Genomic DNA, 12,120 nt, shown 5'->3' on the forward strand with positions numbered 1-12,120 from the left:
CTGGATTCTTTTTTATTCAGAAAATGCCTGTAATCAAGGCTCCAACAAATCAAAAGCGTCACACTAATGTGGCGGTAGTCCGGCTCAAGACTCACGGAAAGCGATTCGAACTTGCGTGTTACAAAAATAAGGTGCAATCATGGAGGGATGGAACGGAGAAAGATCTTGGTGAGGTGTTGCAATCGGATAGAATCTTTACAAATGTCGGCAAAGGAGAATTCGCTAATTCGAAAGACTTGGACAAGGTAAGAAATATTTCCTTGTGAATTTCAATAAAAGTTGAAGGCATTTGGAACGAAAAATGAAAAAGACATCGCAATTAAAATCCTGGCAAAAGGCGACCTGCAGGTTTCTGATAAAGAACGAGAAGTAGCAAATGAATCGCTCTTCTCTGAAATCGCGGAGAAGGTTTCTGAAATGTCCATCAATCCTCAAACGGAACGAAAGTATCCACCGACGATTATACAGAAGGCGATGAAGGAGACGATTCATTATTCCTTGCAGACGAAGAAGAACGCGAAAGTACAAGCAATCGATGTCATCAAGCAGCTGAAAGCCAAGGACTTTCCGATTGATCGTTGCAAAAGCCAAGTGAAAGCTACAATTCCAACTGAATTTTCTGACGTCGCCGATAAGATCCGAAAGCTTGCCAGGTAAGCTTCAAAAATTAATTCGCATCTGATCATCTTTCTAGCAAAATACTTGACGAAAAAGAAGCGGATGATCAGATCCTGCTCAACATTATGATCATGCCGCACCAACTGAAAGAGATTCAACAGATCTTCACGAAAGAAACATCGGGTAAAGCTTCCGTGGAATTGATATCGCTGAATAAACAAAAGTCCTCTGATGAACAGCTCATTTAATAAAAGTTCATTCAACTGGAAAATATAAAAAGGAACCATTGAACTCCATTTTCTGGTTGTTTTTACCTTGGTTTTTTGATTGTTTTGGAGTAAAATAGCATGGCAGGCAGCTAATAAATTCGTTTCTTATCGTCAACTCTTAGAAGGATAATAATCGGATAATAGCAAATTGAAGGATAGCTTGGAAGGTGGAGACAGAAGGTTTGCGCTAACAAAAATACAGAAAGTTACTTCCGCTTGCAATAATGTTGTTGGATAAAGTAAAACTGAGCTCAAAATCGTGACAAAATTATTTCGTAAAAGCAAATATAAGCGTTTGTTTGCCAATCAATGGGAAATTGTCAGAATTCAGAACTGAGAGAATCGATAGTCGAAGCGGACGGGGTGCAAGATATGGATCATCATAGCTAGGGATTAAACGCGTTTATAGGAAGACTCAGTGATTTGATTAAAGTGAAAATTCCACGCTAAGAATTATTATCATCGGTGGAGGAATAGCGGGAATCGGCTGCGCGAGTGTTTTATCCAAAAATGGTGTCAACAATTATCGAGTTCTCGAATACTCGAACAGAATTGGTGGGAGATTGCGGCCTTTTCAACTCACCCCCGAAATATCTGTCAATCTTGGAGCAAATTGGATCATGGGCGAGCGGAATCCACTGCTAAAGATTTTGAAAGACAGTGGAAATTCTGAGACTCTTCTGGACCCTGAATACTTCAGCGAAGAAAAGAAGGTTATTGTTTTGGACGAAAAATATGAAAATATTACGGAGAAGATGGAAGACTACCATAAACAATTTTTAAACGACTGGCACGAAATGACGGAGTATTTTCAACAGACGGAGGAGTTAATTTCAATCGAGGAATTCATGAAACGAACGGACTCTTCGCCCGAGAAAATTCCACGAGATATCTACGAGGCGCTCCACTATATCCACGGGTACTCGCAAATCTGTGCCAGCGAGCCTGCGTCGTGTTCCATCGGAGATGCCGACGAGAAACAGATGGAAGACAGATTTGGAGAAACACCAATAGTTCTGGGTTCATCCACTTAGTGCATGAACTCTGATCGAATTAAAATTAACTCGCCTGAGTCTTCACTTCTGAGACAAAAGTTCTGTCAAGTGAAACCTCAAGTTGAAGTACTTATTCTCAGATTTATAACCCATAGAAAGCAACGTCCAACATAAGTGCGTGCGAGAAGAAGCGACTAGAAAAGCATCCAAAGAATGTGCAAAAATGTGACTTTTACCTTGATTTCATCAAATTTATTATCCCTAAAGAGCATTTGCACAAGGGGATCAATGAAGCCCTGGATAATCGCTTCGTTCTAAAAGAAAATATGATTCAACTGAATCTCCCTTCCCACTTTACCTTTATCCAACGATACTCATCCATCGTCAATTTGCGAAGATTCTCTGGCGTAGCCGTCCAAAGCAGCATTTGGGAAACTTCGCAGTGCGAGAGTAGAAGCCGATTTCTCTTGACAACTGAGCTCACAAGCTTCTTCCAGGTGACGGCTTTGACGATTCGGTCGAATATTTCTCGCTGATCAAACGTAGCCGCGCGTGGAATGATCTGGAGAGCTTCAACTTCGTTGTCCTTGCTGATGAGCTTGAAGGCGATCTTTCTAGCAAAATACTTGACGAAAAAGAAGCGGATGATCAGATCCTGCTCAACATTATGATCATGCCGCACCAACTGAAAGAGATTCAACAGATCTTCACGAAAGAAACATCGGGTAAAGCTTCCGTGGAATTGATATCGCTGAATAAACAAAAGTCCTCTGATGAACAGCTCATTTAATAAAAGTTCATTCAACTGGAAAATATAAAAAAGGAACCATTGAACTCCATTTTCTGGTTGTTTTTACCTTGGTTTTTTGATTGTTTTGGAGTAAAATAGCATGGCAGGCAGCTAATAAATTCGTTTCTTATCGTCAACTCTTAGAAGGATAATAATCGGATAATAGCAAATTGAAGGATAGCTTGGAAGGTGGAGACAGAAGGTTTGCGCTAACAAAAATACAGAAAGTTACTTCCGCTTGCAATAATGTTGTTGGATAAAGTAAAACTGAGCTCAAAATCGTGACAAAATTATTTCGTAAAAGCAAATATAAGCGTTTGTTTGCCAATCAATGGGAAATTGTCAGAATTCAGAACTGAGAGAATCGATAGTCGAAGCGGACGGGGTGCAAGATATGGATCATCATAGCTAGGGATTAAACGCGTTTATAGGAAGACTCAGTGATTTGATTAAAGTGAAAATTCCACGCTAAGAATTATTATCATCGGTGGAGGAATAGCGGGAATCGGCTGCGCGAGTGTTTTATCCAAAAATGGTGTCAACAATTATCGAGTTCTCGAATACTCGAACAGAATTGGTGGGAGATTGCGGCCTTTTCAACTCACCCCGAAATATCTGTCAATCTTGGAGCAAATTGGATCATGGGCGAGCGGAATCCACTGCTAAAGATTTTGAAAGACAGTGGAAATTCTGAGACTCTTCTGGACCCTGAATACTTCAGCGAAGAAAAGAAGGTTATTGTTTTGGACGAAAAATATGAAAATATTACGGAGAAGATGGAAGACTACCATAAACAATTTTTAAACGACTGGCACGAAATGACGGAGTATTTTCAACAGACGGAGGAGTTAATTTCAATCGAGGAATTCATGAAACGAACGGACTCTTCGCCCGAGAAAATTCCACGAGATATCTACGAGGCGCTCCACTATATCCACGGGTACTCGCAAATCTGTGCCAGCGAGCCTGCGTCGTGTTCCATCGGAGATGCCGACGAGAAACAGATGGAAGACAGATTTGGAGAAACACCAATAGTTCTGGGTTCATCCACTTAGTGCATGAACTCTGATCGAATTAAAATTAACTCGCCTGAGTCTTCACTTCTGAGACAAAAGTTCTGTCAAGTGAAACCTCAAGTTGAAGTACTTATTCTCAGATTTATAACCCATAGAAAGCAACGTCCAACATAAGTGCGTGCGTAGCCGAAATCGCAAAGGATGTACCGAATGAGAACATTATCTTCAATTCAGATGTTTTCCTTGTCAAAAATGACAACAACAAGGAAGGATTTGAAAATTTCAATGGGCCCCGATAAATCAGAACTTTAATCTTTTAATTATTTATTTGCGCCTGGAGCAGACATTTTTTAAATGCCAATAACTTGTCAGTACGACAACAGTGTTGTCTATCTTAAGAGCTCTGTAGATGTATTCAAATCCTGATAAAGTTTCATTTATCCTTGAGAAACTCAAAAGGATCAGTGGAACAGATGAGCTGCGACTTTCTCGTCTCGGCAGTCCCGATCAGTCAGTATCATTCAAAAGGCTAAGGCTTGAGTTTATGACCCCGGAGAAAGATGAGCTCATATCAGCACTTTCACTTGTGCACTTTGCGAATTGTTTTGTCTTACTGGAAAAAGATCAGGAGCATCTACTCCCAGGTAAATTCTGATTATATTCACCTATGCCAACTTCTCTAAGACAAGAATGACTTCATCTACCTTCCAAACAACGAAGAGAACATCTTCCGGTCTATCGAATTCGACCCAATGATACTCCGGTTTCACGGGCGAAAGGCGATCGCATTCAGAACCACGTCAGAAAAGGCGAAAAAGTTCAACTCGCTTTCAAGAGAAGAGATCAAGAAAAACATTCAGACAACCATCAAGAGAGTATTTGGATTTGATGCGAATATTGAAAACTTTTCGAACCCAACTTGGGCTGCACAAGGTTTTTTGCTTATTTGCAGAATTCAAATTGACTCCTGAATTATTAAGAAAACTTCCAGGGCTGCTATACGAATGTGGCTCTGTGTCCGGGAAAGACATTTGACGAGTTTTACTCGCGTCTGAACGTTCCATTAGGTAAATGAAGCAATTACGATTCAAACTGAATAACTTGCTAATTTCATTTCAGTTGATAATTTTTACATGATTGGAGAGGCTTTCGATGGATCGAATGCTGGTTATGCGCATGGAGCGTACCTAACTGGAGTCAACTCAGCAGAACAAATTCTTAGATTACTGAATACTGAGGATAATAAAGAAAGATAATACTGATCTTTCAAAAAAAAAACAGATTTGTTCACTGTTATTCTTGGAGTTGACGCCTTGCATGAATTGCAAAAAGAAATCAATCTTAATTCATTATGAGTAGGAAGGAGGTCCATTCACTCTTAATTATACCGCTCAATAAATGTGCTTATTTATAATTTAGCTCTTCAATATTGAGGGAAAAATTCATGCTTGAACTTGAATCATAGTTTCTTTATTCGCTAATAATTCCAGTTAGCTCCAGCATTTAGTGGGTGATTACGGCCATCGTTGTTCGTTGTGTAGACAACTCTTCCATCAGGTTCTTGCCACCAGAAAACTTGCTGATCGAATTGATCAAAAAACCATCCGTCTGGCTGCCTATCTTGGTAGAAAACCCCGTTTCTTCTGTTGACGGTTGCATAATATTTAAAAAAGATAAACAAAATCCTTGACTTTTTGTATGAACCTTGCCCGATATCCACCCCCAAAAAGCCTCCACTCCTTACTATCGGTTTTGGGTCAAGCTCTTCAATCTTCGCCTTTTGGAAGGCACTGGAGTAGAAGGCTCTAATTTTTGATGCAAAAAGTTGCTTATAGTTTTAATGATGAGTTGAACTTATTCAATGCCGCAAAAAGCAGTGCACACGTCAATTAATTAATATTGCTTATTTGCAGCTTTAATCCTGAAACGTCGCTCATCTCTTTTGTAAAAAATAAATGTGTTCGAAAGGGGATATATCAAAAATTAGACCGGATACAATCCAAAAATCTCATAGCGGCTTAATTATGTCCCACGAAAAAGCATGATTAATTATCTGCTTCCCCGAAAATAGCTATTCTTCGTCGTTTTTCATTGAAGCCGACTATTATTTAAACGTTGACTTATTTGCACTCCGTTAGGCTAAGTCATAAATAATCATAAATAATTTAACCAGAAAAACTATCAGATATAATCACTAAAGACTCTTCGGCGTTCTTCCATATTCTGCATGAGGGCGCTATTATTCACGGCATATAAACTCATCCATGCTGAATGTTTCAAAAAAAGACGATTATCCAAAAAGTTAAACTTGACTAAATGAAACTCTCAATCCTCCTTGCTTCCTGCGCCGCTGCGTTTAATTTTGAAGATAATTCAAGAATGAAGAGAAATTTTTTCAAGGTACCAAAACGTTAAAACAAGCAACTCAAAATATTCAAGTTGAACACCCGTGATTCCGGAGTCCAGACTGGACTTCAAGAGAAACTTTTGGGTCTCCAAAATATGCTCGGCAATGATGAAGGCTTTGGGTGGTAATTTTTAAGCTTCCTGCTGTTCTTCAACGAAATAAAGAGATAATAACAAAATATCTTTCTATAAATTTAATTTTATTAAGAGGGCAGTGTTTACTGGGGAATGGCATAAGTGAAGGGACATTAAGTGAGAGTAAGACACTGACGTTTTGAAAAAATAATAAAACAGTGATCTTCTATGAGCTTCCAGGGAAGATTTCAGCGGCAGAGGGGATCGGGCGGAAGAATTGAGGAATCCCATTAGAGTCGAACATTGCTTGAAGCTTTTGATCTCGCTCGGTTCGCTGCAGACGTGAGATTTGTTCGAATTCAGACATTATCGCGGGGTTCTTCTTTCCATAAAGGAGAAGAAGCGACTAGAAAAGCATCCAAAGAATGTGCAAAAATGTGACTTTTACCTTGATTTCATCAAATTTATTATCCCTAAAGAGCATTTGCACAAGGGGATCAATGAAGCCCTGGATAATCGCTTCGTTCTAAAAGAAAATATGATTCAACTGAATCTCCCTTCCCACTTTACCTTTATCCAACGATACTCATCCATCGTCAATTTGCGAAGATTCTCTGGCGTAGCCGTCCAAAGCAGCATTTGGGAAACTTCGCAGTGCGAGAGTAGAAGCCGATTTCTCTTGACAACTGAGCTCACAAGCTTCTTCCAGGTGACGGCTTTGACGATTCGGTCGAATATTTCTCGCTGATCAAACGTAGCCGCGCGTGGAATGATCTGGAGAGCTTCAACTTCGTTGTCCTTGCTGATGAGCTTGAAGGCGATTTTCTCGATGTCGATAAGGAAGGCTTTCGGGTACTCGTAAAGCGCTTGGACCACCAGATCTGGCCGGGTATCAACATTAAGCTCGATGCACGCTGTCCAGATTTTTCGGAAAGTCCGGTCGAACATGACGCTTTCTTCAAGCATCGTGTTGAACCATTTTTGTCGATTCAGACGGCGTATAAACGCGAAGAGCTCCTCTCCGACAACGAAGTTGGCAAAGATACGAGTCCACAAATCGTCGTCGACGAGTTTATTATTGAAGGCCAACTCGCCCAGCGCCTTTGAGGCTTCGTGCGAGCCTTCCAACGCGTCCAACATTTGATTGAGCCCGGCTACTTTATCGTCAGTTTTATAAAAGCCACCAAGTTCTTCGAGCTCATGCCAAGTACCTTGAGACGGCATTGATCTTTCCAGGATTGAGTTTGCTTGATGAGCGCTTTTTGGAGCCAAAGCCGGCCGAATCCATCCCGAGTGTATTCGCGATCTCGGCCATTTCCTCTTCGTCGAAAGATTTGAGAAGATGATCCATGATTTCGCAGCGCTGCTCCAGCGACCCAGAGTACGCTTGGTTGAAGAGTGCCTTGGCTACTTTTGTCTTGTCCCAGATTGAGGATATGCCGACGATATTTCGGACTGGGATCGGGGTCATATTCAGCCACGTTTCGACGAGATTTTGATAAACAACGGCGACGGGGATGTCCGCATTTTTGCAAACCTCTGTGAGCACTAATCCGAGGTCGTTTTTGTTGTTGCTTGTATCCTCGAATAGCTTAACAATCAATTAATAAAGATCATTTTCGAACTTCCGTACCTGTAAAAATAAAGATAGAATTGTGCTCGAAGATAGGGCTTGTCTGCCCTCATTGAAGAACGACCGCGTCTTCTCATCGTAAAAATGATTTCGTGACAAGACCTGCTTGGTTTCAATCAGATTCGAGTAGTCGCGCAAGCTCTGGTATTTCTGGCTTATGTCGGCAATTTCAGCAATTATCCCACGGTATTGCTCCAGGTCTTTGAGTGCTTCCTTGAGAAACTTTGACGCTTGAGCTGGTTTATCGATGCAACGAGCCGTGTGCATGTACATATGGCAATTGAGTGATAGCTCTCCAATTATTTGCTCTCTTGCGGTCGACCCAATCTTAGAGCAAAGTTAATAAAGGTAGCGGTACTTTTTTATGTCTTCATGGCTATTTCTTACCTTTAGAACCGCTAAAAGAGAATTCAGCTCTGTTCCTTCATCAGATCTTACGCCCCGCATCTTCGTGACAAGATTTTTGACGCAATTCATCTTGACATCTGCTTCGCTCAGCCCAACAATGCTTGTCTTTGCGACCCAAATGATCTTCTCGTAGTTGGTTGGGAGACACTCCTTCCGGATTGCTTCAAGCATTTTCGGCTTCTCGCTAGCTATCCAGTGGAATGGAAGACGGTCGCATTCATCGGTCGATTTTAGAAGCCGGTACTTTTCGAACTCTTCCAAGTCGTTTAAATATTGCTAGAAAAGAAATTACAGATATCTGCTATTGAAGGAAAATCGAACCTCCGCGCGCGAATCGCTCTCTAATTCTGGATTGCCTTTCTTCATGAAAATAATTTCCTCGAGAAGAAATCGAATTCGCTGGTAGCTTGTGCGTACGGTCAGACCAAGCCACTCCAGAAGCTCTTTGATAGGCGATTTTATGTTAAAGTTGCGCAGCGCCCATCTCAATCGCGGCTCGATGCTTTTCCAGCTTGAGTTGATGCTCTGAATTTTTTCTGAGAGGTTTCTTTGAAGGGCAAAATGTACCTTGGTGTAGCTTAAAAGTTCAATTTTCGGCTTATGCGAGACAACAAGCGCACTCGATTCAATGCCAGAATCTTCACCGACGAATTGCCATTGCAGGAATCTGTATAAAATGTTGTTCCTTGAAATCTGGAAAGCGTCGATGTATTCGTTGACTGTTTCGAAGGGTATTTGCGGCTTGGCGAGAAGCTTGAGGCAGTATTCGTCGCGGTAGTCTCTCAGGTTTACTTCATTTTTGGAATGGAAAGAAGTTCGGATATTTTACGCGACCAAGAGCCCATCATAAGAGTTTGTTTGAAAGCAGCGGCATATCCTAAATTTTCAAATGAAGTTGTTAAATGTCTTTATCATGGAGTTACCTTGATTGTTTTTGAAATATTTGATTCCCAGTTTGCATATCCGCTCTTGTGTTTCAAAATTGCTCGTCCTTGACAATTTCTCAAGCGTATGAAAACCTCTTCCTTGGGTTTTGTATGAAAACAGCCGAACATTACGTCCTCGTTGATTTTCCTCCTGACAGAGTCCTCAATAACGTTATTGATGAGTTCATCCATTCTTTGCTGATCGGTGCCTAGTAGCTCGGCTCTCAGGCATTCGAAGTTGAGTTTGAGAAGATCTGTCGAAAAGTCTTCGTCTGTTACTTTTTGAAAAGGCGTTTCGAAGCAAGAACGGTCGTATGACTTCAAATATTCGTGGACGGCCAGCTCAAGACGCCGACAGAAGCGCTGGACTTTCGCTTTCGAAGATGAGGTCTTTGGCCCGGCGCAAGTGATGTTCAAATTGGCTACTGTTAGATTTCCCCTCGCAGGAGCGGCACCATCGTTGACATCGGCCTCGTGCTCGCCAATCATTTTCTTGAGCGTCAAAGCATGGATCAACGCGCCATCGAGAGAATCGGTGAAGGATCGATCCCAGAGAAAATCTTCCAAAAGAGGTCGTTCAGGTTCTTCCTCCTTTACTTCAGGCACGAGCAAGGGGAAACGCATTTCTTGAGTCTCGTTGAACAAGGACTTGTTGCATTTTAAAAAAGTGATGAACGAATTTCTTTCAAAGGTTCAAATAATTGATTTTCTCTAGTTGACGTAATAAGAATTATTAGAAATAATAAATGAGATAAGATTGAAGATAGAGAATCAATACGAAAACCTTTCCTAATCGGTTCATTACTTGGCATAACCGCAGCTAGAGAGAGAACCTCCTCAAGAATGGTTCCTTTAAAATCATCCGGCGCCTGCTGAAACGTTTCCATCGCCTCTGTACACTTCTTTTCGGCCAGTTTAGCGACGACATCTCTTCTCAGAGCGTCGTGTTTGGAAACGCTAAGGAGGGTGAAGAGCGATTCCGACTTTTTGCCCAAAGCGAGGAACTTTCGAACGGACTCTTCTCGCTCATTTGGAGTGTTTAGTCGTATGTTCTCGACTCCCCCTTCGTTTAGAATGCCCCATGCAGTGTTTCGGTCCAAATGGTGCTTGATTCGGTCGTCCATTTTTTTCTCGATTTCTCTGAAAATTTGAAAAAAGTGGCGTTTTGATGTGGCAAAAAGTGAAAGCAGCAAAAGTCTGCAGCCTCGAAATCTGATAAAATCTAGAGAAAACGTGGAAAACAGAAACGTTTAAATTTGCGCGCCATTCTGCCCTCTGCCAATCAGAATGCGTTCTGATGCTCAGAAGAGGGAGACAAGAAAATCAGAATTTTATCCTGGATAGTGAGCTCTGAGCAAAGTTTGTCATATGATCTGATATTTTTTATTCATTTTGAAAAAACAATTTTTATCAAGCAAATTACACACGTGTTGTTTTATTTTAGAAATCATGGAAGAGATTTTCATTTTAGAATTTATCAATGATTTTTTCATCTCAGTGGGAGAGTCTTGAAATATCTTCTGAGTCCATTTGATCTTCGGGAGTGCGCGTTGAACTTGTATCTCGGCTGCATGTTGGCAATTGATCCGTAAAGGGCGTTTGGTCCCGCTTTGTTGAATGAGTAGACGTTGTTGCCAAGCCTGTTGAACCCGATAAGATCAGCGGCTGACAGTGAAAGGAGTGCGGAAAGAATGGCGAGGAAATTCATTTTGGAAAAATTTTCCTTTTGATTGTCTTTGTAAGATTATACCAAACAAAACGCAACTGATGCTAGAAGAGTAAAGTTTTTGTATTTTATATGAGCTGAAAGTAGCGAGCGAGAGCTTTTTTGGCGCTGTTTAAAATTTAGAATTTAGATAAAAATAGAACGATCAGAAGATAATAATCAGAAATGAGTTAAAGTTAGGGACATTAAATATATTCTAATCTGATCGGTTATGCAAATTTATGTAACTGATAATTAAGGTTTATTAGTTCTCAATATATCCACATCTCTGAAAGATTTCCTAAAATAAAGTTAACTTTTTTTGTTATATAAAATATCATTATGTTACATATTATAATGATACAAATTAGCATAATGATATTTTACGTAACTAAATTATTTTTAATGATCACGAATTTCCTTGAGGATTTTCAAGCAGCCGAACTCTATTTGTCTTTTCCAAATTTGTGTCATATTCAAAGTTATGAGCTCCTGACCCGCATTTTTATTTGTCGATCTCAAGAGAAATGGAATTAATAATCTTAATTTATTTACTGAATTTATCAAGTGGCTCAAGATGGACGGAGCATGGAGATATTGACAGAGCAAATCTTACGGTTGTCGGCTGCAAAGAGTTTGAAGGGCTTATATTGTGGCAGAATTCAAGAGAATGCCACCAATGCAGCTGGATCAGGAGCGTTTTACAATCAATAATCAAGAGACTATTTCACAAGAAATAAAACAAGAAACAGATCTCGCGATAAAATGGGAAACAAACTCGCGCCATTCTCAGCTACGGAGAATCAAACTGCCTGGATTGACACTAGATGGCCTCAGAGATTCATTTTCACGTTCGACAATGCTAATGCTCCACCACACAACATGTCCAATGGGGATTTCAGAAGATTTTATGAACACGGAGAATATGCGCTGAAAATCCACAGCGATCATAAAAACCTGACGATTGTTGCGATCAAGGAAGACTCACTGGCGTACACGGCCCCGGCCTGGGGGACATTTACGGCATTAATTCTGGCTCAGATTATTTATATCATAGGTAAGGACATTTTAACTTTTTTAGAAGGGCGATAAAATGGATGGAATTACTATTTATGATCATTTAATAGCTCTTAATTTTGCCTCAATGAATAGAAATTCTTTATTTGGAAGCCTATTAGTGCTATTTCTCCCAGAATGTATAAATTTACGGATCAATAAATCTTTTTCAATTCAAATTTTAATGTCAGCGATTCTCGTATGCATAGAATCGATCAAAAAA

The 12,120-nt window shown here is 40.4% G+C and overlaps 4 protein-coding genes across 4 annotated transcripts; 2 read left to right on the forward strand and 2 right to left on the reverse strand.

Annotated features, from left to right (window-relative positions):
• The first annotated feature begins 23 nt into the window (after positions 1 to 23).
• On the forward strand, positions 24 to 879 carry LOC145698832 (ribosome maturation protein SBDS-like). The gene is made up of 3 exons (XM_081776056.1): positions 24 to 245; positions 286 to 653; positions 695 to 879. Exons 1-3 carry the CDS (start codon positions 24 to 26, stop codon positions 864 to 866), a joined length of 762 nt encoding a protein of 253 aa, XP_081632182.1. The 3' UTR covers positions 867 to 879.
• Positions 880 to 4,097: 3,218 nt separating this feature from the next.
• On the forward strand, positions 4,098 to 4,944 carry LOC145698318 (uncharacterized). The gene is made up of 4 exons (XM_081775518.1): positions 4,098 to 4,332; positions 4,373 to 4,621; positions 4,669 to 4,755; positions 4,808 to 4,944. Exons 1-4 carry the CDS (start codon positions 4,098 to 4,100, stop codon positions 4,942 to 4,944), a joined length of 708 nt encoding a protein of 235 aa, XP_081631644.1.
• A 1,346-nt stretch (positions 4,945 to 6,290) lies between these two features.
• On the reverse strand, positions 6,291 to 7,332 carry LOC145697686 (uncharacterized). The gene is made up of 3 exons (XM_081774901.1): positions 6,740 to 7,332; positions 6,618 to 6,695; positions 6,291 to 6,575 (listed from the first exon to the last, which is right to left on the reverse strand). The coding sequence occupies exons 1-3, from the start codon at positions 7,307 to 7,309 to the stop codon at positions 6,396 to 6,398; spliced, it is 828 nt and encodes a 275-aa protein (XP_081631027.1). The 5' UTR covers positions 7,310 to 7,332; the 3' UTR covers positions 6,291 to 6,395.
• A 35-nt stretch (positions 7,333 to 7,367) lies between these two features.
• Positions 7,368 to 9,814, reverse strand: LOC145698319 (uncharacterized). The gene is made up of 6 exons (XM_081775519.1): positions 9,134 to 9,814; positions 8,778 to 9,087; positions 8,532 to 8,735; positions 8,190 to 8,486; positions 7,803 to 8,129; positions 7,368 to 7,760 (listed from the first exon to the last, which is right to left on the reverse strand). Exons 3-6 carry the CDS (start codon positions 8,574 to 8,576, stop codon positions 7,368 to 7,370), a joined length of 1,062 nt encoding a protein of 353 aa, XP_081631645.1. The 5' UTR covers positions 8,577 to 8,735; positions 8,778 to 9,087; positions 9,134 to 9,814.
• Positions 9,815 to 12,120: the final 2,306 nt, after the last annotated feature.

This window comes from Oikopleura dioica, chromosome 2 (genome assembly GCF_907165135.1).
Source record: "Oikopleura dioica chromosome 2, OKI2018_I68_1.0, whole genome shotgun sequence".
NCBI lineage: Eukaryota > Metazoa > Chordata > Appendicularia > Copelata > Oikopleuridae > Oikopleura > Oikopleura dioica.